The 26,508-nt window shown below is 46.2% G+C and overlaps 1 protein-coding gene across 1 annotated transcript; it reads right to left on the reverse strand.

The window, feature by feature from the left end:
- Positions 1-1,331: 1,331 nt before the first annotated feature.
- Positions 1,332-24,897, reverse strand: WDR3 (WD repeat domain 3; the record flags this gene model as incomplete). Its single annotated transcript, XM_082003548.1, has 26 exons — positions 1,332-1,487; positions 2,106-2,199; positions 2,999-3,127; positions 3,626-3,669; positions 6,371-6,418; positions 6,983-7,075; positions 7,888-7,953; positions 8,627-8,677; positions 10,274-10,408; positions 10,533-10,644; positions 10,787-10,887; positions 11,860-11,916; positions 12,634-12,769; positions 13,221-13,306; positions 15,649-15,750; positions 16,136-16,229; positions 17,057-17,287; positions 17,605-17,700; positions 18,616-18,713; positions 18,833-18,934; positions 19,961-20,071; positions 20,723-20,818; positions 21,153-21,231; positions 22,925-23,043; positions 23,516-23,725; positions 24,727-24,897. The coding sequence occupies 26 exons, from the start codon at positions 24,895-24,897 to the stop codon at positions 1,332-1,334; spliced, it is 2,817 nt and encodes a 938-aa protein (XP_081859674.1).
- Positions 24,898-26,508: the final 1,611 nt, after the last annotated feature.

Raw genomic sequence — 26,508 nt, forward strand, 5'->3', positions numbered from 1 at the left:
GCACCCAGAAACAACTCGCAGAGCTGTATGAAGTTTGCTATTTCCATAAAGAGTCTGAGACCCATCTCCTGGAACTGGAGCATGAAGTGCTGCTGTAAATTACCCAGACTCTGAAGAAGCAAGTGAACCATCAGCCCCCTTACAAAGTTATTTACTAAGGCAGTTCTTCTAAGAGATGGGGTTATTACACCTGAGGTGCTATTGAAAGACTGATCAACTGAACTGTTTGCCTTGTGCATAATTGCTAGTAATAGTGAACCTAAGTCAAAGACAGTAGTTGGTAACAACTGGCATGCAATTAAAATCCATATGAAGCTCGTTAGAAAGAAGTCCATCTTTGAGTACCCAAGTCAGACATGTAAGTCCAACAGTCAGCAAAGTACCCAGGAAGCAGCCCCCACCACATCCACCAAACCTGTGATTACTTTTAAAAAAGCCAGCATGTACTACAAACTAGTAACTTACCAACAGCAGCAGAGACTTCCTCACTTTATCCTGCCCCACTTCCCCCACTGTGAAAATAAATAATTTTGTCTGATACAGGACAAATACAACATTCTAACAGTTCAGTGCAATTTCTAAAAACTGAGGCAAGTACAATACAACCCACACTTCTCATGCTCAGTCTGCCAACTCTAGCACAGTCCTGGATGTCAGTCCTTCCATTTTCTCCCACAGATTTTATTCTCTGGAAAAAAAAAAATCCTTTGAGAACTGACACACAGGGCAAGGCAGTTGAGGCTTTACTAGAGAAATAACAGGATAGAACTCCATTAGCAACATTGACTCATAAAGCATATATGAATATGCATTTAACAGAATGCAGCCATGTTTTTCCCCATCCGACTAAAAAGTGAGTGGCTGTAGACCAAGTTCTCACACTTTGGCAGAAGTCACACAGCTTTGCCCAGAGGCTCTAAGCACTGCCACAAACCACCAGCAGGTGTCAAAACGGCATAAAATCTTGCCAGCTGCCTTCCTTGGACAGGGCATGGTCTCACCAGCATGTTGCTGGATTCACTCCATTGAGTCAACACTACCAGAATGAGGTGATCTCTTCCGCACAAGAAGTCAAATCCATTTCTAATGGGCACTCTGCTGGAGTAGCTTTGACAGCCACCTCAGAAATAGTTCAAATGCATACATCTGCAGCAGACTACAGAGAGTTCATCTCGGAGACAACCATGCTGAGTTGGGGTTATATGCTGTGTTATACCACATGGGGAGGGGACAGACTGTCCCAGTCACCGGACATCATCACAGATGGTCAGCCACAAGAACACTTCCATGGCTAGCACTGATCTTATGTGACCCCATCAAGGCAGCAAATGCTAGAGCACTGCAAGGACCATCTTCTCTTTCTTCTTCCTCTTCCTCCTCTTCTCTTCAAAACGGTCAGTAGCATCAGCAAAAAATGTCACCTCATCCTTGGCCTCAATCTCTCTCTTCAGGTACTGGAGCCCTGCCATGTTGAATCCCAGCACATCCTGTAGAGACAGACCAGCACCACACTGTTGGGCACATCTCAAGCTTGTTAGGGGGCAGAGAGTCCTGCACTTGCTGCCCCCTACTAAGAAATGATGAAAGCAAGACAATCCACAGACCTAAATAAAAGCAACGTTATTTAAATGTAAACTTCATCTGAGTAGAACAGTCAGTCCTGCACTCTGTTCCCCACAGTTGTCTCAAGAACAGCTATAATCCACTGTATTTTCTGAAAGACAAGTTGCCAGCAGGCACCTGAAGTTGCCTGGGAAGATGCACAGTCTGCATTATTTGAGAGATTAACAGCCCACAGAAAAGCCCAAGAGAAATCAAGAGTTTGTTTATTTACCTCCTACATGTTTAGAAACTAGTGAGCCAAAGCCCAAACATATACATCAAAGAAAACCAAGAGTAAATGAGGGAGGGAGCACAAGCGCAGGCTGATCACTGGGTAGTCTCACATCAGGAAGAACATAAGGAAAAGGCAGCCTATTTGCACAGAAGGAAGGTGAAATGGGCTCAAACCCCCAACCAACTTTCCCACTGGACACCACATGCTCCCAGACATTAGCCTATCCTGTTATTCCAGATCCTGGAAAAGGGGAGGGTGCAGCACTCACCCGGGCCTCACTGACTCTGGAGATGGTGGTTTTCTTCAGATTTTCTATCACTGTCACCAGCATATGGTTGCTTGTGATCTGTCCAAAATGTATCCTGGGAACAAAGCAGGCAGAGATGTATTGCAGCACTGGTCTTAGAAACATCAGAAAGCCCCCCTCCTAAGCCTCTGTATGTTCTGGACATAGAATTTTTCTTAAATGAGGCCTCCCCAGACCAGCCTTATATAACAGGCATGGGCAGATTTATCTGGAAAAGCTATTTTCTGAAGCTTCTCTTTAACATACAGTGGTTCAAAGGGAAGGTCTCGCTGAGGTACTCTCTGAGGGCATGGGCTCTACAATGACCCTGTCCCAGTCAACAGTGCCACTTCAGCCTTGATGCAGGATCTTTCACACTTGGGGGACCAGGACCAGCAACCCCATCTGGGCATGTCAAGACTCTGCATCCGATCAATCCATTGCCACACGCCATTCACGGGCTGCAGTGATTCCTTATCTCCGGCAGAGACCACATCTTTATTCCCAAGGATGCTTCCCCAAGAGCTTCAGACACAGAGAGATATATGAGAAAGCCCAAATTTTCCCCACACTCTTACTCTACAAGCATTCACAACAAGCAATGTCATCTTTGCAGCTCCAGGAAACAGGGTATATTCCTCAGCTCTGTACTGTCCCAACACACCGACTCACAGCCCAGGAGCAAGGAGTACCTCTCTGTTCATGTAGCTGGCACAAAGTGAGTTTGTGATATGCACCAGCACAAGGGACCCAGAGGAACTGGCAGGCCCACTACTGACCAGAGCCCTGTTAGGGCTTCTTCGGGTCCAGGTTCTGGACAGCAATAGCTACCGAACTAAGACTAGCAGATCTCTCTGGGCAGACGAAAGACTCACTTGAGCAGGAAAAGGAGAGCTCGGCACAGAAGTTCAACTTCTGAGCCCAGGTGAATATATTCATTGAAAAGTCTGAGCAGGTCAGGAACATAGGAGAAGGGCAGCACCAGGAGAGACTCTTCCAGCTCACTGAGAAGAAAGCAAAGGGACAGAAGCATTAGTCTCAGCCACTGCACTGCTACAGATGAGCAGGAAACACTTCTGTATAGGTAGTTTATGGTACAAAAGCTGTACTAAGCATTCATGACAGCTGGTCTGTGACTGTCCACAAAGTACAGTGCATTGGCACAGACTACAGCCCAGGCCAGCAGACATCTTTTGGCACAGGGAGCAGGCACACAATCTTCCCTCCTCAGCATATCCAAGCTGCTCTTCACATACATATGCATCTCCAAGCAGCCAACGCACATACACAAGCTTCATCCAATACTCCCCATGGAACCAACAATTTCCATTCCCCAATTCCATGCATGCTCCAAAAGACGCTGCCAGGAACAGTAACTCCAGACTCTCTAGCACTGCCCATACCCAACACAAGAGACCGTTCCAGGACCCCAGCCAGTCCTGGGCCCAGAAATCCGATACTCAGTCACAACCCTGTTCAGTAATAAGGCTCTTGGGACTCACCTCGACTTGATCTTCTTGAAAACTTCTAGCACATACAGAGAAGGCTGTAACAGAGGAAAGACACCAGCTATGCATATCAAGAAACATCCCAGGACAAACATATGCCTTAAGGTCCATTTCACCCAGTTAAACACGCGATCATGTCTTGTAAGATGGACAGGTCAAGCTGAATATAACAAAGAGGAAACCCCTTCAGCTTCAATCAGCTGCCAATCTGAGAAGTTCTCCCTCCCCAAGACACACACCCAGCCTTCTCAGAATACTCTAAACTGGTGAAGAATATTGTGAAAAATCTAATTTATATTCAACCAGCTAAATCATCTCATATTCATTTCAATGAATCTTGTACAAACTGGATAAAAAGCTTGGTGAAACAGACAAATTATACATATAAAACTTTACACAAACTCATGTCCCAAAGACTTAATTCCTGCTACTCCTGCATATCTGCTGAAAGTGTTTGGCAGATGCAGAGCAGAGCTGGAAATTGCCGAAAGTGCCTAACTACTAAGTCACAGGATTTCATTCACTTCTGTTGCAGTCTGTCCAACTTACAATTAAATATACCTATAACCATGGAGGAAGGGACAGAAGGGCTCTTGTAAAGTGATTACAGGTGGTTAGAAGGAAGACAAAAGGCTGTTTCATCTGGCATTGACATAATCTTCAGAAAAGGGGAGAATGAAAAAACAAGGATCTTCCTAAGGGTAATTAAAAATGCAATTTAGGAGTATACATTCAAATAAATTAGAAAAAACAAAACTAATCTTCTCAGAGTAGTGGATTTTTATCTATCAGTGAAACCCATGCATCCATGTGTATATTTTGTATTACCAAAAAATTCTCAGAGTGTAGTGAAAACTGCTGTGTACTAGTATGACATGAGCAGGTAAAGGCACCACCTCAAGCCTGGATCTGGACAGGCTGGATCGATGGGCTGAGGTCAACTGTACGAGGTTTAACAAGGCCAAGTGCCAGGTCCTCCACTTTGGTCACAAAAACCCCATGCAACGCTACAGGCTTGGGGAGGAGTGGCTGGAGAGCTGCCTGGCAGAAAAAGACCTGGGGGTGCTGGTTGACAGCCGGCTGAACATGAGCCGGCAGTGTGCCCAGGTAGCCAAGAAGGCCAACAGCATCCTGGCCTGTATCAGAAACAGTGTGGCCAGCAGGACCAGGGAAGTCACTATACCCCTGTACCCGGCACTGGTGAGGCTGCACCTTGAATACTGTGTTCAGTTTTGGGCCCCTCACGAGAAGAAGGACATTGAGGTGCTGGACTGTGTCCAGAGAAGGGCAACGAAGCTGGTGAGGGGTCTGGAGCACAAGTCTTATGAGGAGTGGCTGAGGGAACTGGGGATGTTCAGTCTGGAGAAGAGGAGGCTGAGGGGAGACCTTATCGCTCTCTACAACTACCTGAAAGGGCGTTGTGGTGAGGTGGGTGTTGGTCTCTTCTCCCAAGTAACCAGCGATAGGACGAGAGGAAATGGCCTCAAGTTGTGCCAGGGGAGGTTTAGATTGGATATTAGGAAAAATTTCTTTACGGAGAGAGTGGTCAAGCATTGGAACAGGCTGCCCATGGAGGTGGTGGAGTCACCATCACTGGAAGCGTTCTAAAAACGTGTGGACGTGGCACTTCAGGACATGGTTTAGGGGGCCTGGTGGTGTTGGGCTGACAGTTGCACTTGATGATCTTAAAGGTCTTTTCCAACCTCAGTGATTCTGTGATTCTATGAAGCCTGCAATACTTGGACATTTGCATTACCATGCGGAATTTTCTCAATGTAAATTATTTAGGAAGAAAAGTAGAATCAGTAACTGATGTACTGATGCCACAGAAATAAACCCGGGCAGCTACAACACAGCTCTGCCTTGCTCAGAGCTGCCCTGCTGGTTACAGGGTCAGGAAGCCTTCAAGTGCTTCCAGCTCCTGCTTCTTGAGTCAAGGCAACACCGTAGGTACAGTGGGATAAGTCCTCCACAAGCAGTCTCTCCCAAGAAAGAGGGTAAGTGACTGTCAGTGCATGAAGTATTTTTGTTCATGGTCTGACATACTGAATGCTCAACATGCTCAGTTCACCACATAACAGGACACGTCATAACTTGTGGCTATGTTTTTACCCAGCAGTCTAGCACTTGGAGTAGCACATTCTTCCAGCCAAGACTTTGGGAACAGGTTCAAATTCCCTTCTCTGTACAGTGGGGTTCAATCAAACATCACCCGCCTCCAAAGAAATTGCTAGCTACTGAGCCTAAGATTTCATTCAGCCCTGTTCAACCTATTCAACTTGCAATTAAATATGCCTCTATTCACAAAGGAAGGGAGAGAATGGCTCTGGCTAAGTGCTGACTGATGTCACATGGTTGGGGACACAGTGACATGGGTTCTCAATTACATATTCTAGTGGATGCTCAGGTATTTTGTGTAAGATGGAATATGCTGTAGCATGGCAACTGCACCCTCCTGTGCTCTCAGGCACAGGAAAAGTTTGAACTAGCTTTCCCCTATCTTCAAGAATACAAAAAAAAAAAAACCAACACCCCCCACCCCTGCAAAAGACACACCCAAAAAACCCCCACATTCTGTGTTCACTTTGCACAAGCAAAAGTGCTGAGTTTTTGTTTCCAGTTGAACCAGGACATCCTGCTTCCCTAGAGCAACCCAGTGTTTTGGCTTAGCCAGCAAATCAACCAGCCCCACTCCAGCTAAGAATGACCCACAGCCTGTGGCCTGGGCATTCCACTTACTGTAATATTTCCATATGCACGGAGGATAGGATTGACAGGAAAGGGAATCTGGAGACACAAAATGGGTTACAATGAGGCAGGTGTGTGTGTACAAATGCATATTCACAGAGCAAACTTTATCCCACGGTAGTAGAGAGCTTTTATCAAGTGTTTTCCTGCAATTCCCACACTGCTGCCCTCCCCAGAAGGTTGCCAAAGGCCTCATTTGCAGCCGCTAGACAATTTCATTCTCAGACATATATGACTAACTCAAACGTGTATACATTTTCTTCCACTTCTTAACTGTCACTTTTCCCACAGCCCCTTTATTTATCCCACAGCCCCTTTATTTAGCAAAGTGTGTTGAGATAAAGGCAAAGAATAGGCTTGGGGATGAATTTGCAGCAGCATGCTCTCCTAGGGACAAAACTTACATCCTACTTTAAACCTAAAGATTGTTGGAAAGAACACAGCACTAACCATGCCCCAGAGCACAGTGCCATTTTTGTTCTCCAAAAGTTTTCTCTCCTATTTCCAGCTGTCCTGATTTTATCTGCATGCCAAGCATTTCCACCTGCACTGGAAGGATACATCCAACACACCTTGGGATTGGTACATTCCTCAGTCTTTTACCTCTTTTCCTGCAGCTTTGCATATGGCCTTGTGTTCCTTTAGTTTTGCCGTCTCTTCTCTATACAGCTCAACAGCTTCCATGATCCGCTCAGCCTGCGTGGCAGAACAGCACATCAGTGCTAGACAAGCCAAACAAAAGCTCAAGTCCAACTGGACAAATGGAGGTGGAAATAGAGGGGCTGACATGGAGCATCACAGGACATCTCCCTCAGGAAGACAATCTCTACTCCAGACTGCACCACTACTCTGAGCACATCAGTCATGTCCTGAAGATGTCAAACACCATCCTCATTTCCCCCACTGCCCTGGGGTGCTCTCTGCTGCACCTTCAAGTGTTGCCTTGACATTGAACTCCACCCCCAGCAAGCAGTACCCGTTTGAGGCACAAGCCAGAGTCAGGCCATCTTGACTATTCAGATTAAGGATTTCCTCTGTATTTACAAGAGCACCAGACTGTTGAAATCTGTGGCCATGAAATTACCCACCTCCCGGCTCAGACACTGCAATACATTGCCACCTTCCACAGATGCCCATGGGACAAGGCAGACCCTTTGGGGAGAGACCTGGTGCCTAGAGAACATCCCAGCTGCCTTGTGCTCCTTTGGGCTGCAAACCCCTGTCCCACACATGACAGGCAGAGAAAACTGCAGCTACAGGAACCTCACACCTCGCTCCCTGTAGAGATCTCGGGAGGAGATAATTCCTGGTGTGTGACTCTCCAGAGTCAGACCCCTCCCTGTTGGTCATGGAGCAGGACAGGCTGCTCTTGCAGGCAGAGGCAATCTGCCCTTATGTGACAGCATAGGTTATTTCTCTTCAAACTGATGCGCCGACCCTCTGACATCAGTCTCTCAAGGAGGGGGGCTAAGGCACAAAGCAATGCCAGCAGACCCACACAATCTTACCGCTTTGATGGATTCAATAGTCTTCTTTCCTGCCAGCCCCGTCTCTCCTTGTGTCTCTCCGGCCACCTACAAAATACAGAGTTTGCAGCTCCCTCCTTCCGCAGCTGATACATGTAGGCACCCCCTGCATCCTACCACAGTCTATAATAAGAAAAACACCAGCCCCATTCCCTAAAATGGTCATTTATCTGAGGAAATACAGGATTTCCCAAGTACACAGCTCTTCCTCAGGAACAGAGGCACTGTGCAAACACTGAGCTCTGGGAGGCAGGTAAACACAGCTCTTGTTCTGCCAACAGAGGCCATATGATCCAATCAGTGTCAAAACTATCAGCAACACAACCCAAGCATCTGAGCAAGGGGGATCAGGCTTCCCCACCTGTCCTGCACTACATGGACCTGGAAGCAGCTGTCAAAAGGCAGCCCAGCCTTGATACAGAGCTGGTGTGGACCTGAACCGGGGAAGACAGGAAGGGCAACAGCACAGCAAGGTTTCAGCATTCACAGCTACTGTGTACCAGTTTGGCCAGCTCCACACACTCTCCTGAAGTCTGTAGGAAGTACCAGAGTCAACTGCATCATGGGGCAACCACAGCTTCAGCAGCAGCTTCCCCCCTGCATCTCCCCAAAGCATGAAAATTATCAGTCCTCTCTGACACCTCTTCTATGCCTCTTACAGAAACAGTTATTCCAGACTTTGTACAGTCAGACTGGCACAAACTCAGACGGTGCAACTCACCACAGGCTGCTCTTCCTTCGACACACTCTCTTCATATTCTGCTTCTCGTTGCTGCAGTGGATGAGAACACAACATATTAACACAGGTGAGCAGGCAGCAAGCAAGGGTTCAAGTCCCTTCCAGACTGGTTCAGCAAGGGAGCCTGCAGCTTCACGCAGCCTGTTGCAAAACCAGGACAAATCAGCAGAGATCAACAATGCCAGTGCAAAATGGCCACTTGTTCCTGGTCCCAAGCCCACGGAGAACTCCAGAATCTCCCAGACAGAAAGAAATCAGGGTCTCTGCTCTGGATGCAGGGACTGCCCTTAGACAGCCCACGAAGCTGACACACAGACAACAGCAATTCAGCACCAGACCTTCTACCTAGCACACAACACAGAAGAAAGAAACCTAGAAAAGTCCCAGGGTTGTCCTAACCTGCAACAGGAAAGAGCGTCCTGTATGGCATCTCTCACATGAACAGGGCTCCATCAGTGTAAATGCACTACCGGTGTATTCACACCCACCTTGTTACTCAAGCTTGACCCAAAACACACTTCTCTGGCACCTGGAGAAGGAGCTGTCTCTCATTTTACCACCATCATTCCTAGCACACCAACCACTGGGAATCAAGATGCTGCCTATGGATCAACTCAGCTATCTGCAAACAGGCTGGGACAAAAAAAAAAACCAACCACCATATTTATTGCAGGTTTCTCATCCACTCCTGCTTCTGCACGTGTTCCTACACACTTCTCCCACTGTGGTTTGAGAACTGCTTTAAGAAGGGGAGACAAAGGCAGACTCCTCTGAGGGATACAGTGAAAAGACAAGAGTTACAAATTGTTCCACAGGAATTTCTAGTTGGATACATGAAACAAAGGCATCTGCCAACACCAACAGTGCTTCAGCACTGAAAGAGGTGCTCAGACAGCCTGGAAAATCTCCTTCCTTGGAGATGTTCATGCATCAAGACAAGTCTCTGAGCAGTCTGATGCAGCTTTAAAGTTACCCTGCAATGAGCAAGGGGTTGGACTAGAGACCCCAGAGTTTCCTTCCTATTGAAGCCTTTCTGTGAGTCTATAACTCCTCACAATACACGCTCAAATGGAGTAGAAGGAGCTTCTTCCAGCATCCCTGAGCTCTGGGGCCTTCTACTGAGATAGAGCGGACCTCTCATGTTTGGAAAAGGGGAAATCAAGACAAGCTGCATTTAACAGGAGCAGTGCTCTCCATCACTCCACAACAGCCACCTGCTGAACTGCCTCCAAAGCACACTTGAGTTGAAAGGAGCACATGAGAGTAAGAGAAGGTCAAAGTCTGTAGCCAACAAGGCCTGTAGAAAACCACAGCTATAGAGGATGGTCTGGGAAGCAAGACAGAAGCAAGGCAGAGCGCAAGTTATCCAGCCCTCTGCAATGCAGTACAGACAGGCAAGGATCTACAACATCTGTGTCTTTACATGTCTTTAGACAGATCAGGGCAACAGTACCATCATGCAAAACATGCCAGTCAACCCTGGGCACCTCAACACCAGGCTGTGGTTAGTAATGAGCAAGTCTGCCAATTGTGGAGCCAGGCTCTTCCACAGTGAAAAATGAGGTATCTTCCTGCTGGGGAAAAAACAGGTCTGGGAGTCGTCACTGGCAGGAAAGATGCAACTCTCACCATCTCCCTCTCCTCTTCCAAAACAAGTGGCTCCCTTGTCCTTTCCCAGAGGCGCAGGGACTTGTCATGGGAGGCCGACACCACGTAGTCTCCATTGGGACTGAGTGCCAAACACCACACCTCCTGGTGATGCCCCTGCATGGCAGACAGAAGAGGTAAGACATGAACATCACCCAGCTCCCAGCCCCTGACGGAAGTGCTGCTCATGCTGGGATACCGATTCCTTTCTCCAAAAATTCAAGTCTTCAAAACTTCCTACCTCCAGCGTCTGGATGTGCTCAAATTTATCTGCATCCCACTGTTTAATCTTGCTGTCCTTTCCAGCTGTGAAGAAGAGATGGGATTTCGCCACGAACTGCAGATACATCACACTGGAAGGGAAAAAGGCTCAAATTCACGCACTTGGGAAACGCTGCAGACCTCCTCCCACTCTATGCTGGACAAAAGGGTTCTTGCTGGATCACAACCCCTTGGCAATAAGATAGCCCAGAGATGCTGCAGGATTTGACTGACCTGTCATCATGGGCAAAGAGAGAGCGGTGACAGTCCCCAAAATCCAAGCCCCAAATCTTCACGTTCCTGTCAGCAGAGCCGGTCGCAATTAGAGTCCCATCCTACAGAGCAACAAAGAGAAAGGAGAGTGCGGGTAGCTGGCTGGCAGACCCAAGAGAAATTGCTGCTGAACTAGTGATTAAGCAGTGCTGAGTAGGCAGATACCTGGCTCCTGAAACATGCCCTCCTGATCACAGAATCACAGAATCACTAAGGTTGGAAAGGACCTTCAAGATCATCAAGTCCAACCGTTAACCCAACGCCACCAGGCCCCCTAAACCATGTCCCGAAGCGCCACATCCACACGTTTTTTGAATACTTCCAGAGATGGTGACTCCACCACCTCCCTGGGCAGCCTGTTCCAATGCTTGACCACTCCCTCTGTAAAGAAATTTTTCCTAATATCCAATCTAAACCTCTTCTGGCGCAACTTGAGACCATTTCCTCTCATCCTATCCCTCCACCTCCTCTCACCAGGGTGGACCATGCTTGTGGTACTGGCACAGCCTACTGACAGCACCCTGGCTCTTTTCTGAACCTCTGCAGGCATTTAAGACCTTAGCTATATCTTGATATTTTTGGCTTCCAGTGAGCCTCATTCCAAGGACACCCCAGAGCAAGATACAGCCCAAGAATGAACAGGCATGAAGAGGCTGCTCCACCTCAGCACCTGCTCTCTGCTCCCACTAACAAAGAATTCAGGCTCCTTTCACACAGTTAGTAACTTTGAGAGTAACAGAGAGCAGGCTGTTCTTAAGAAGAGTGCAGGGAACCACCACAACATTTTGATTTCCAGTCGCTTACAAAATGCCCTGGTCAGTTCTGTCATGACCACTACTCCGTGACCCCTCTTCAGTGAGCACAGGGACTGCAGGATAAGGAAGGGCTTGCTGTGTCCCATTAAGAAACTGCTAAGCTGGGAGCAAGGAGGTGACAAGAAAGCATTATCCTAGAGCCCTTTTTGCCAGCAGAGGTTCTCGCAGTCATCCACATCACCACAGTCCCACCTAACACACAGTCCTAATGATACTTACATAGGAGATGTCCATACACAGCACTGGCAGCTTGTGTCCATACAGAGAGAGGAAAAACTGAAGCAGAAGAAAGGCATCTCAGTTAGACATGCTGGGTAGACATGTGCGAAAATCTCGAGGTCCAGGCTAGTTCTGCTCTGCCTCAGGAGCTCTTTCTAGCACTGCTACACTTTCATTCTTGCTCTGAACACTGTTAGTAGCAAGGCAATGATGGCAGAACTGAGAGAAGGGTGGAAGTACCCAAGCAAGCTGAGCTAATTCTGGTGCTAATCACCACTGCCTATGGAGTTTATCTCTGTTTCTCTTTGCCTATCTGTCAGTGCTGGTCTGTCTTGTGTCATATTCCTTAACATTCACATGCTAATACACAAGTCACGAAACCACCACACCACTCACAAGGAAGATTCTCCTCCCCCAGGCTTTGCCTCTGCTATGACCTATTAAATGCCATGTGCGACACATCCACTCCCACCCTTACAGCACCTTGCAGCTCTGCAGTACCACCATGCCCACAGGGTTTAGAATGAACCTTGCCAACCGCAGGTTCACACCACTTTCCAGATGAAAAAAATTTATTTTCTCCCCAGTGTGGGCCAGCCATGGTTCTGTCAGGTTTGCTAGCAAACAGACACCTGAAGTGGGATGCATGGTGTCTCTTTGATTCTTACTAGTGTCCCACAATAAATAAGACACTTTTCCTATGTATTCCTGATCTTTCAGACTACAATTACGTCATTCCCTGCACAGCCTCACAGCCCATATTTGGCCACGCACCTTGAGCGTGTCAATGTAGAAAATCTTCACAGTGCAATCCAGTAAGGAGACAGCCAGCAGTTTCTGGCTGGGGCTGTAGCGCACACAGAGAACATCTTCATCCAGCTGCAAAATGCGCACATGTTTCATGGAAAGCCTGGCCACAAGAAGAGGAAAAAAAATCAATTGTTATCCCAAACAAACAAGTTGGGAAGAGGTATGAATACAATTCCCACATTGCACCCTGAGAAAACAAGTTAATTCTAACAGGCAGCATCCCATTCCTCATTATGATTGGAACAAGACAGGACTGGAAATAAGCACGGCACTGCAGGCTGATAAACCTCACTGCTAAATTTACTGCTTAATCTGGAGGCCCATCCTGTGGTTAGAAGCTAACCTCACACATGAGCAAGGGATCAGAATGTGGCAAGTGCCCTTCCCCAGCTAAGCTCAGACCTTCACAAAACAGCACTAAGCTCACACTCTTCTCCATGTGTTCCACGTACACGTCATGGGCACTTCTTACAGTGCACAGCAAAAGCCAAAGCATCCAAAAACAATGGATGCTGCAGCTCAGTGTAGTCTAGAAAGGTTTATTTTCTCACCTTTTCTGACCACTGCTCTCATCCTTCACAAGCTCAAACTCCCAGAACTTGACACATTTATCAGCACTTCCCGTCACGAAGCCACGCTGCAGGGGAGAACAAAAAAATTATTGTGAAACCACTTTTGCTATAACCCAGAGAAATTCTACCGCAAGGAATTTTCAAAAACCTCCTGGTGTGTTGACATGTCCCACATTCCTACAGTATTACTTATTAAGTGGACACCACCAGCAGCACTTGCTTTGGTTGGTTGAGCATGCATTACCCATCAGCCGGGCAACAACAACACTCTCAAAAGCTCTGGCAGGGAGGTCTAAGACAAGACTCCAAATGTAAATCAAGACACAGACCGAAACTTTGGGACTGAAAGCAGTCCTCTCAGCTGTAGGTAATAATGTGCTTGTGTTTTGTGGGCAAATTGACACTCCCACTGTTACTGGATCACACACACCTTGCACAAGCCCACAAGCACAACCTTCTAAAGGAAGAACAGTTCAACATTATCCCTTTTACATTAAGAACAAGGGTAAAATCCATCCCATATGCTTTAATCTGTAGGGTGAATGAATCTTAGGCAGGTTATTACTTGCTAGGGTTTTGATTCCACTAAAAACCACTCCAGCTTCTAGTGCAACATGACCATGTAAGAAAAATAAGAAAGGACACACAGCAAACAGAAGAAAGTAGAAATTGATAGAAAACAATATGAACCTGAACTGGGGTAATGGAGAAAAACTGATAGAAGGAGTAAAAGACACAGACAGACTTCTACAGCCACGGTGGTTAGGCTAAATAGAGTGAGTGTGTGCATGTAAAATGGGAACATTTAAAAAAAAAGTCTTTCCAGTAGTACTGACCCACTTCTAGAGGGAAGTATGAGAACTATTAAACAGCAATGCTCAGTAAACATGGGTTCAGTAAACATTTCTCATCTGCTGTGCTCAGAGAAAAAAAAAAACCCACATACCATAATCACATTACAAGACAGTGATGAAAAACTGCTCCAATAACTCACAAGGCTGTCAGAAGGCAGCTACCTATATCAGGCATTTATAAATCAATGGTTCAGATCCCCTGAATCCAAGACTTTTACAGACCAAATTGAGGTCTCTAAACTGTCAACGTCCATTCTCAGCAACTTCAGAAATACTAGGTGAGATCCAGGAAGAAACTAATGTACACCATAAAGAGGCAGGCCTGGTAACTGAGCATGGTCAATAGAAGTAACAGGTCACTGCAGTTTCCATCAAACAAAGTAAACTGAATATGGAGAAAAGAGCTTATGGAAAATTAATTTGATAGGGATTATAATCGTCCTTAAGATTAAAGCTGCAGTTGGTAATAGTAACAGTGTTGCTCGTGCAAGGAACGCCTCTTGGTCTTTTGTTACATTTTCATTTACATAACTAGGATACTATAGTTCAACAGAGCACATACTCCATGGATTCAAGACCAGCTAAGAGGTTTCAAAGCTTAAGAAATACCTAATAACTTGACACTAGGCTGCTTCAGATTTTATGGATTACTAGAAAAATAACCAATTAAATGTATTTATATAATGTCAGAGCTATTCAACCTATCTGACAAAGAGTGCCCAAAGAGAACCAAAACATTAATTTATATATTAGGAAGTAATGGTCTAAGTCCCACATATATGCCTTCCACAAAGCAGTGCCCCAAAATAGGCTTTGAGGGACACAGTGGATTATTATCTGAATACACATTCTCACTGCAGAACTAGCACCAAAAGAGCTAATTAAGTCCTTGGATGGATTTAAAAGGCACTGGTGCATTTGGCACTGGTATAATGCCTATCAGACAGGGAACCCAGATCCTAGGGCCACCTGCAAAAAAAAGACTACGGTAATCTAAAAAGTACCACAAGAACAATTAAGAGCCCGGAAAACACATCCTGCAGGGACAAAGTTGAGCCTAATGACCATCAGATAGATGGGGAGGATGATTTGGTCACTCAGGAAGAGTGCAACACAAATAAAAAACATCACCATGTTAGAGATCTTTAATCTAGCAGACAAGCAGCAAATTTAACAAGGAGGATAATCAGCCACTGCAGCAGGTTACAAGGGGCTGAAGCTTTCCACGGCTGGAACACATCCACAGGGTATGTACTGATGCACACATGGTCTCCACCAGGGAAGTCCGAGTGTTCTCCATCATGCAGAAGCCAGATGAGGTGATGAGGATGGGCCCACTCAGCCCAAACACTCATTGCCCTGTGCCACACAACTAGAGAGATATTTCATCAAGCTGTGCACATATCCACAGTTAAAGTTCTTAGACACTACCAGCTGCATCCTCCACCTGCCACAATAAGGAGTTCCCATCAGTAGTACAAACACAGCACTACAGGAAGGAGCTACATGAAAAGATGTGCAATGGATGATACTTAGACAGGTGGCTGAGTTACCTGGTCTGGTGAAAGAGCAATGGACCACACTGCCCCATCATGAGCACTAATTGTCTCCACTAGACTCCCAGAAGCCAGGTCATACAGCTGCAGCTTCCCTGTCTGGGGAAAAAGATATATCACAGAGGACAAAATCAGTCCCTCCACCTTCATGATACATGACAGCTCCTAGCAGAACACCACCCCTGCCACCCATCTCCCAAACAGCCAGCTTCATTAGATGGCTGTTACCCACAGATGGTCAAATCCCCAATCTCCATCAGGAACTTCCCAAACCTCTCCCCAGCTGTCCAGCTCAAGCCACAAGAGCTACATAAAGAGTCTGGGAACAGAGCAGAACCTGACTGCCAGAGAAGTTTTTACATCTAAAACAGAGTGCTCCAGATCAGGAGATACAATGCATTTTCTACAAGACTGCCTTAACAACATTTTCCTAACATACTTCCAGACCTGGGGAGTCTGGAGTGCAGAAGGACACTATACTTACCTTGGTGCCAATGATGACCTGTCGATCTCCTGGGACGAAGAGTGAGCAGAGCGCATACTCACAGTCCATTGTCCGAATGCACTGCAAGGTCGATCTGTGGACAAAGGCAGAGCCAAAAACCTCTTATCAGACACAAAATCTGGCCCACTTAATTAAGACATGCTCCAGAGTGGCCTCTGCCTACAGCTGTCTTTTCACCTGGGGCCAGAAGATACACCACCATCATCCTATGACCCAAATGCTATCCAGCATTATTGCTAAGAACATTTTCCACAAAAATGTGGCATTCATAGTCCACCATCATGACTTATTGCTGTGAGCAAGGACAGAGCTCCTGTTCTCAAACAGCAATTGCTGTCATTCAGGAAAGGAAGGAGTATAAGATAGCATGCTCAAAGGAAACAGAGCCTGAAATCAGCACCACTCAGGAAATACTGGGACAACACTAGATCAAAACAGCAGCATATTCAGTCTAATACTAGATCCTTCAGGCAAAGTGTCAAGAAACCCACATGTTCCCTAAAGAACAGGCAGTAGCTAATTTAGGGTAACAGTACCTCCCATTTAAAAGGGAAAAAACCCAACAAAATACAGTCTATACCAGACTGCTGTGTATGACCTTTGTGTTTAGAGATTTGTCTTTCCATACCTGCCATAAGTTTAGTAACTTAGCCTCAGTGCTACTTTACAACATCAAACTCCATGAGTTAATTATGCAGTTTTAGCTCTATAGCTTCTCAGTTTCCCTAATAAGGAAAGAAGTCGAATAGTTTTCTATTTACTTCCTTTACTTCATTTGCTATTTTGTATTTCTCCATCATCCTCTCTGCCTTAGCACTGCCTCTCTGAACACAGCATCCCTGAGTTCTGGGAGACTGACATATATAGGGCAGAGGGGACTGACACAACTGGACTGTGTACCTGTTCCAAATCTTTACAGACTCTGCAGCTGCTGAGAGAATTGCAATGTTGTCAGAGCTAAAAGTCAATGTCCTGACATCACTGCGGTGGCCTCCAATGGTTATCTTGGACACACGGACAGCCTGTGGGACTTGTGCTGACAGGTTCAGGTTGTACGACTCAATGATGTTATTCTGGAGCAGGAGTATGATCTTCAGCTCTCCTTTTGGAGAGAGAATCAAGTCAAATGACCTGTTTGATTAGACAAAATCAGAGCTGTACAGAGGGCCAATAAGACAAAATGTAGGAGGGACCAAACACCAAGAACAACTGAGAAAGAGGAACACAGAGTGCAGGCCACAAGGAAGTGCACACTAAGCCACAGATGTGTGCAAGAAGGGGACCATTTGTGGAAGAGGTGTGAATGGACTGGAGATTGTGGTAGGCCTCTCGGTTACAGATGTCAAGGGGGAAGCTTCTTCCACCTCTGCCTGTACTGAGCTGGGCAGAGTTCTCCCCGAGTAGCTGCATAACCACAGCTCAGCCTCTACAACAGGCTTTCCACTCACTTGATTTTAGAAGAAGCTCTGATGTTAGTGACCCGCTGAATCTCCTCCTGCAGGCTCAGCTCCACACTCTTTTCAGGCTCCTCTTCACAGTTCTGTCTAGAAATGTCAGATAATGGAGGACAGTCAAATAACCCAGCACAGCCAACATAAACAGAGAGACAGAAAAAAACATAAGGAAACCACTTAGCCTGCTGAAAACAACCACACTCTTACCCAGCAGTGCTAACTACATTTAAGAAAGGGGTGAGACAGTGAAGTTCATGCTGGAACGCAGACTACTAAAAAGACAAACTGTCCTAAAAAAAAGGCAACCTCCTCTGGAGCCAAAGCACTTGAACAAGGCATGTTAGAAAGATGGATACAAAACAGACAACAGAAAGCAGTGTTTGAGAGGGAGATCAGCTTCTGCTCATCTCCTACCACTCACCAGAAGTCCTCAGCCATTTGCCAAAATGCATCTCCAGATTTACATGCCCTATGCTTCAATTTCTACCCTGGAGATAGACCTCCCCCTAAGGGCTGTTGCGAGGCACCTGTTAAGTGCCAGGATAACCAGAGAGACACTTTAAGTAAACATTAAGAAAGCTCTCACCTGTATCTCTGCCTGCTGCAAAACAGGAGATGAGGTATCAGTCACTCTGACATCTCAGATGGAACTCTCATTCCTGTATGTCCTATCAAGGACTTCATTTGATGCACCAAGCAATGTAAATAAAAATGTCAGGTAGAAGTAAGCAGCTCTGAAAAACCCATTTTATGTCCATTCCTTTGCATATACTAGTTTTTTTTTTTGTAGGGGGAAGACTCAGAAAGAAAGGTATTTCCTTAGCCTCTGGGAGCAGCGTTGCTCAGACAAGCACCAAGGATGCACAGGATCAGTGACCCCAAAATACAACAGGTAGCACAGACAGAATGACTAGCAGCTTAGAGTTCAACCAGTGTTGCTGAAGTGCTTTTCTTACAGTTCTCTGGACACAGACAGCATCCAAATACATCCAAAAGACTGCTTACTTGGCTTTTTTCTTTGCTTTCTTCATTTTCTTTTCCAACTTATTTCGGACTTCCTCTTCAGAAAGGACAGAAAACACTTCCAGAACAGCATCTGTTCCCTAGAGACAGAGCAAACAAGGTCAAAAGCACACAAAGACCTGGCTGGCCCTTACAGAAACTACCCAGGGTCTCTAACAGCCTCCTCTACAGCTCAATACCAGAGCCCAACATTACTTACATGGCAGGCCAAAATCTTGCCTGTTTGATCTGTGGCAAGAGTAACTATTCGGTCTCTCCCTTCCCGCATGATGGATCCAACTTTACTGCACTTTATGAGGCGCTATAGGGAAAGAAAGAGAAGAACTTTGTTGTGAAAGGTCAAGCGATCTTCTCAAGCAAACTCAGAAACCTACTGGCAAGGGAAGTCGAGAAGAGGGGACAATGAACCTACAGGCTCCTGGTAGGACAGCTAGCAAGGATAATCTAGGGACAAAGCAAGCATTTGTGAGAGCTACAGGCTTATGTCGTTATGTTTTGTTGCATATTAGCTGAAAATAATCATCGACAGTCTCAGTGGAAGCATAACAACTTTACTGTCAAACCATAACCATTTAATAGATGGGGCTGAAGTTTTATGCTACAAAGGCCGCAGAGCTCAGTTCTTCTGTCAGAAGAGGCAGAGAAGGCAGGAACAGAGATTCTTAAATAGGCAGCTGAAGACAGAGAAATCCTCTGGAGAGGAAGTTGGAAAAGTATTTAACGAAGCCAGGTATCTACCATAACTACAAGTAGTCTGAAATCTGAGGACCCCAGAAAGTTCTAGCAGAAAGACAGATTCAGTAAAGTCTCCACCAGCAGCACAAGTGGGAACGGCTTTCTGTAATTGAATCTCACACCATATTTTGTTATGGTGCAACTCCGACCTCTCAGTTTCTGCTACTGACCTGCAAAGCTGAGCATCAGCACTGAACTCAGCAGCTGCCAGCCAGCTAGTAACTATTTTATTCCTGTGTTGTTTGATGAAAGAGCTCTGTTAGCACTGCCAAACTTAAAACATTTGTGAGTCCTCCCCAAATAGAAGGCAAAGAAACAGTTTTCAGTGGAGAATAACACATACGTGTTTTGACACACATACTCCTCTGATGTTCTGCAGGTAGATGAGGCAGCAACTGCTGCTGAGGAAGATGTTATGAAGCAAGACAAGAATTATCACATTTTCCCTAAAAGGCTAAATATGACACTCAGTTTATAAATCCAACACAGAGGAGCAATGTGTGAATGACTAAAACTACTGGCTCTGCAAGCAGCACCATGTAAATGGGGTTAGATACACAATCCCACAGACAGCATGGAAAACTGAGCTTACTTCCTCAGGACGCTCATCCAATTCTAGGGTCTCATCCTCTTCAGTGTTTCCTTCTGCTCCAGGTGAAGAACCTTTGCTTTTCTTGGATTCTGGCTCATCAGGGTCTTTTACCTGTTCACAGACAAAAAAAAAAAACCCAAAACATAAGGAGTACCTTAAACCACACGAGCTACAGCGTTCTGGTTTCTGCCTCTTACACTTCATTCCCCTGGAGGAACAAGTGGTGAGCATACACTGCAACAAAGGAGTGGCCTATAGCATGCCTGCAGGCACCAAACACTCCATGTCCTCCTCTGCTTACCATCTACCCACAAGACTCTCTTCTCTAGCTGTAGGCCAGAAGGCAGGAAGATCTGGCACACACTGGAAATCTTGTTCTGGAAGTGCTCACAGCTTCACTTGAAAGCTCAAAACACAGAAAACAGCAAAGTCTATCCCAAGAGCAGCTTCTGGACCCCTCAGACACCAAAGACATTATTTTGGCTGTTTCCCAAAAGGTCAATCAGATTTCATAGAACCATAGAATCATAGAATAATTGGGGTTGGAAGGGACCTTTAAGGTCATCTAGTCCAAGCTCCCCTGCAATGAGCAGGGGCATCTTCAACTAGTTGGACAGCGCTCTGAGCACCCTGATCCTGACCTTGAATGTTTCCAGGGATGGGGTATCTACCACCTCTCTGAGCAACCTGTTCCAGTCCCATCTTAGTCCAAAGACAAGCTGCTAGGCAAGACCGTGAGGGGTAACAGAGGGAATATCTTACCTCCTGGATATAAGCAATATCCCACACCCTCAGCTCACTGTCAGCACTCCCAGTGATCAGACGCTTCTCTTCGGATATCAAAGCCATCCCCCACACCTGTCCAGAGGCACAGTATGAGGAATTGGCTTATGGCTCCTTTAACTATCATAAAAACAGCAAGAGCATCTTTGATTGATTTATTTAAGCAGCAACCAAGAAAATACTGGATCCTCCTCTGAGGATATCCGTATTGGAATTGTCACCCACTGCATGTTGATGACAAGTCCTGGAAAGTTTGGAAGTTTCTCATTTTCTCTCTAAAGCTTAATGACAAGCAAAATGTATCACGGTGCCAGTTTACAACTCCTGAGAGCAGGGAAAGTGCGAAATGAGCCATGACATGTAGTCCAAAGTCTCTCCACCCCAACAGCTCCCCACACATCCTCTTTACCTCAGTACGGTGTCCAACCAGAGTTTTGAAGCAGTGCTGGGTGTCCAGATCCCACCATTTCACCAGTGTGTCTTTGCCACTGGAACAAAGAAAAACTAAACGCATGAGGAAAGATTGCCAGAGCTCACCTGCTTAGAAAAGTGGTAGAAATACAAAAAATCTAAAACATGCCACAACATATCACAGAGCAGCTGCTCAGACATTGAAGTTTGCAAGCTATGCAAGAACAAAGTATAGCAATACAAAGGTACTGCAAAAAAGTATCTAGCAAGTCATTGAAAACTGTTTCCTCCTTCAGCTGCAAGCTCCAGCATGATGAAGCCTCCTTTCTCCCTTATTTAGGCTGAGAACAGTAAGTGTAGAGTGCTCATTAATTCTAAAGCTGACTCTAAAAGGCCCCTCCACATTCTCAGCTTGTGCCATGCCTGTGCATTGACCAGGCTACAAGAAAAGCAGATTCCTTAATTTTGAACAGTGATTTGGAGCTGCTCCTCTTCACAAAGAATTACAGCTGTTTAAATCTTTCCAAGCTCTCATGGGATTAGATCTCCTTGAAAACATTTCTGGCTACATTATGCTACCCCAATACTACAAGAGCACCTGAGAAAAGTAATTTGAAGTTTTTTGAAACTTGAACAGATTTTTTTCAGTACACCCTACAACACTTAACACTTTTTTTTATTTTTGGTAACTTTGTTAGAGCCTATTTTTTTCAGTAAGTTTCAACTAAATCAAAATATAAAACTTGTTCCATTACTAAACTTGCTCAGAACAAAAAAGTTCTGATTACAAGTGATATTTATTAGTTAATTCATCTCTTGTTACATAGGATCCAATGGTACTTGTAAATCAGACATATGAAAATATCACAAAAAATTCTGTACACAAAGGACTGCAGTTAGCTGCTTGGGGAAAAAAAAACAAACCAGACTAAGTAAGGAAGCAAAACTTTGCATCTCCAGAGAACAGGATAACATGTCCTCTTATGTCAGGAGATATACAATCTCAGTTTAGCTACTGAGAGAATTTAGAAGCATGTCTAAAGCTGACATGCAAAGACTTGAAATTGCATTGAGAAACAGGCATCATCTGCCAAACCAACAAAATACTACTTTTTCCACTTGAAACAGCAAAAAAAGCACAAGAAACTTATTCTAATTTTACAAACTGATTGCATGCACTTTTCTATTAAGCTATTAGATGACATATTAATAAACAAAAAATGATTGACTGATATTTGAGCAAGAGTATCTTCTCTCCACCACTTATTATTAAAGGGATACAGTCAACTAGCAGCTCATGTTGAATAACTGAAAACCAACTAAAAAGAAATCTATCATCTTTTAATTCATTCCTACAAATACAGCTTACTAGGAAGCAATTTTTCTGTCACACTGCTGTGTGAATAACACATACAGAAGGTGTCTGCTTAATTCTTCAAGATAAACAGCAAAATGGTTACATACATAATGAACATATCACTATTCCTTGTTACAATAATTCTAAATCGCTATATTTACCAGCAAATTAAATCCTCTTCCAAACTCTGTTTTTCAGGATAGCCATTTCAGTTCCACTTACCACATCTGGATTCAGGCACCGGACTTAAAAAAATATGTGGATGTGACAAAATCATATTCTAAGATGCTGGTGGGTCTGAGATATCATGAGTCGAGAAGGAAAACATAACTGGCTATAGCACCTAGAATGTCTAAATTGCAAGTAAAACCATGGCTGCTTTCCTATCAACCACTATGCTTAGCCTGGCTCACCTGGTGACCAACAGGTTCTTCTCCTTCAAGAAAAGGACTTGAGTGACAGCATCCTTGTGTCCTTTCAGCCGGTACAGCCCGCTCTCATTGATGACATCCCACACAATGACATCTGTGTCCTGGAACAGACAGATGTCTCCAAGACACTGGCATTTGTCTCTGCAAAATGTCTACCTCTGCCATGAGATTGAAAAGATTACCTGCGAGCACACTTTATCACTTTGAATTTGAATGTCAGGGATGATTACTGCCAGTGACATTCCTTCCCCAAAGGTGCATTCAGACCAATAAATGCACCTCTGCCCCAGCTTGAGTCACTTTTGTTATTCTTGACCTCACAAGCTCCTTGAACTTTACCAGCTCTACTAGTACCCTGCTCCTGCCCTGCAGCCCCTGCTGCTCTCCCCACCCTGGGCTCCACAACTCCATCATTGTCTTGCAGCCCTAACTCCTCTCCCTGCCATCCTCTGGCCATAGGCAGAGGCCACATAACCCACTTAAAATACCAAACATTTTAGTGCAGGTCAGCTTTCAGCCTCCTCCATGGAACATCTCTATGAAAGGGCTGGCCTCCAGACATGCAATTCTCACCTTTGAGCCAGATACTAGCCGGCCACCCAGATGGTCATACTGCAGGGCTGTAACTGCAGCCTTGTGTCCATTGAAAGTGATATTTGCTTCTCCACTTAGGAGGCTGAAGACACGGATCGATCCATCTTCATACCCAACAGCCAAGTGCAACCCGTCTGGAGAAGGGCAGAGGCAACTGACCTGCTGCTTGAGACCCTTAAGGATAAGAACCTGCAATTTTTAGGAGACAAAACACATATAATGTTGATAAATGACATGTCAGAGCCAGATACTTGCACAGCAGAAAGAATATACTCTGCTCTTCTACTGAACTTCCAATTGAGTGCTGCTGCCACTTCAGAGGTTCATTTTTCAGCTCCATGCACCAAATACAATGTCATTAGCTCCATTTTACAAGGCAGACAGCAGCTAGAAAGAAAGTAATTTCTCACAATCAAACAGGGAACTGGTGTAGAATGAGACCTGGAACTCAGAAGCCCAAATTTCTGCCCCTGCATTTTAAATGCCAGAGAGCAAGGAACATTGTTCGAGAGTAAAGGCTGAAAGCTTCTTTCTGACTCATCCTGTCCTGCTTGGCCTTTCTCAGGTATAGGACAGAGCTGCTTTTCCACAGACTGCACAAGAACTTGAGAGTAATAAAAACATCTCCAGAACAACATGCCAGTAGTCACCACTCTAGTGGTTGCTAAAGGAAATCCTGAATTCAGTTTGTAATGAACAGGAGTACTTGCAATGACTTCAGAATCTGACAGGAGGAAATATGTGGGAAAGCCCTTAAGGTTACAGCTCACAAGCCCCCAGTAGGACACAACTTTCACATGGGAAGCCCAGTTCCACAGCCAAAACACAAACTCCATGACACCCCTGTTTCACCCCAGAACTTTTACACAGCGCTGTTGCTGGTCGACAGCTAAAGAGGGAACAGCTTTCCAGTCACCGTGGCAGTAATTTCTCTTCCCCAGCTGATGTACCAAAGGCAAATCTCAAAGGATCAACAGCGACATTCAGCCAGGGTACACCCAGAGCTGCAAACTCACACCACAAGCAAACCTCAAGGGGTGTGCTCAACCTACCGAAAAGGGGCGAAGCTGTGGAGATGACACTTCCCTTAAAACACATGATGGCCCAAAAGCGCTGCGCACTACGCTCCCCCCGCCCCCTCCCACTCCTCATCACCACCATCGCAGCCCCAGGGACGGCCCCGCTCTCACCTTCTCTCCTTTCCGCGTGTCCCACACGAAGACGTGCTCGCAGGCCGGCACGGCCGCACAGCGGCCCCGCTCGCCGCGCAGCGCCACGAAGGCCACGTTGCCCCTGGCGCTGGCCACCAGCCCAAAGAGCGCGGCCGGCCCGTACCGCAGGTACTGTCGAGTGAGGCCCATGGCGGCGCCGAGGGGAGAGGCGGGCTGTGGGGGGAAGGGAGGGAAGACGCCGAGAAAACCCCGTCCCGCCCCACCCGACCGTCCCAACCGAGCTCCACACGTGCCAAGCGCCTGCCTTCCCCCTCCCCGCGCCCCGCTGCGGCCGGAAGTGCGTCACCGACGTGGGCGGAGTGAGCCCTCGCCGGAAGCGAGGCGGTGAAGCCGGCGGCTGGGCAGCCTAGGGCTGGGGGGTGGGGCTACGCCCGGAAGCGGAAACGCGCGGAGGCGGTGGCTCCGCTTTTCTGGGTGATGTCGCCGAACGGGCGCCGACCGAGCCCGTGTGGTCGGGCGGGGTTGGCAGCGGCGCGCCCTGCCCGTGAGTTGCTGTGCGGCCGCTTCGGTGGGGATGGGAGGAGGCGGCTGCCGTTGCTGCTGCTGCTGCCGGCGGCTCCGCGCTGATAGGGGCTGGGTGGAGCCGCTGACCGCTCGCCGGCCTCGCTCCCGGTGGTGCGGGTTACCGGCAGCCCAGGTGCGCGCGGTGGGCTGCAAGAGGTGGGAGAGACAGCGCCGTCCTCCCGGGCAGGGGCACGACACCCCGCCCGGGGGCTTTGAGTGCCTTGACTGCCGCTCGCAGCGCTTTGTGCCGCCTTCCGAGCCTGTCATGCCCGCAGGGCCGCCCCTGCCGCAGGAGGGCCCCGAGCAACAAATGTGGGGGGAGTATCCACGAGGCGCTTACGTGCCCCCCTTTGCTTCTGTCTTCCCCTCATACTTAGGCCCTTGTTTTTGGGTGTTCGTCATAGAGAAAACATTGTTGTAGATGAACTTTTGGTTGCAGCCGCTCTAACTGTTCTTACCTTCTTGTTCATTGCCTTTCTCCTAGCTCTTCATGGCTAAATTCTTATCTAGATGCGCTTACGGCCATCTTTTGTCATAGTGTCAGCATTTATTATCCTTCAGTTCGCGTTTGGGTGTTTGGTTGGATTTTTTTCCTAGCTCATGAATGTACTTCATGATTCATGTTTCAGGGTTACCACTTGAGGATGCTATCTTTTCAAAATTATTATTAATATATAAATGTTATTAATTATGAACCTGTAAAAAAGGTTGAATAGTAGGTGTTTGTGTGGCAAACTGAAGTTACTTATGTGAGTGCATTCATGCTGGCTTAATTTACTAGTATGGTTTAGTAGGTACAATAAAAACATAGTAACCTAGTTGTTATGTTCTGGCAATTGCACAGTATGTTTTGGCGAGTTTGAGTCTTAATGTAGCTACCAGTATCATCTCAGCCTTTAAAAAACAAAAAGGACACATTCTTTAGGCCAGTATTCAAATTTACAACTTTTGCTCTCTTTCTTGCAAAACCTATTTGGGTGAAGGGGTTTTGTGCCTGAGTGCATGACTATAAGAACTAAGCAACAGTAAGTCTCATTTACAGTGCTTCAGAATTCACTGAACTGCAAGGGTTGTATGATTTGGCGGGGGCGGGGGGGAGGGAGGATGTCTTAATTGATTGGTTTGTAAGGGTGGTTTTGTGTTTAGGGGTTTTTGGGGTTGTGGTGGTTTGGGGAGTGGTGTATTTTCTTTTGGTCTTTCTGGTTTTTCAAAGTAGAACCCAGGGCTAGACCAAAA

The sequence above is a fragment of the Phaethon aethereus genome (assembly GCF_964289735.1).
Source record: "Phaethon aethereus genome assembly, chromosome: 1".
In the NCBI taxonomy this organism is placed as follows: Eukaryota; Metazoa; Chordata; class Aves; order Phaethontiformes; family Phaethontidae; genus Phaethon; species Phaethon aethereus.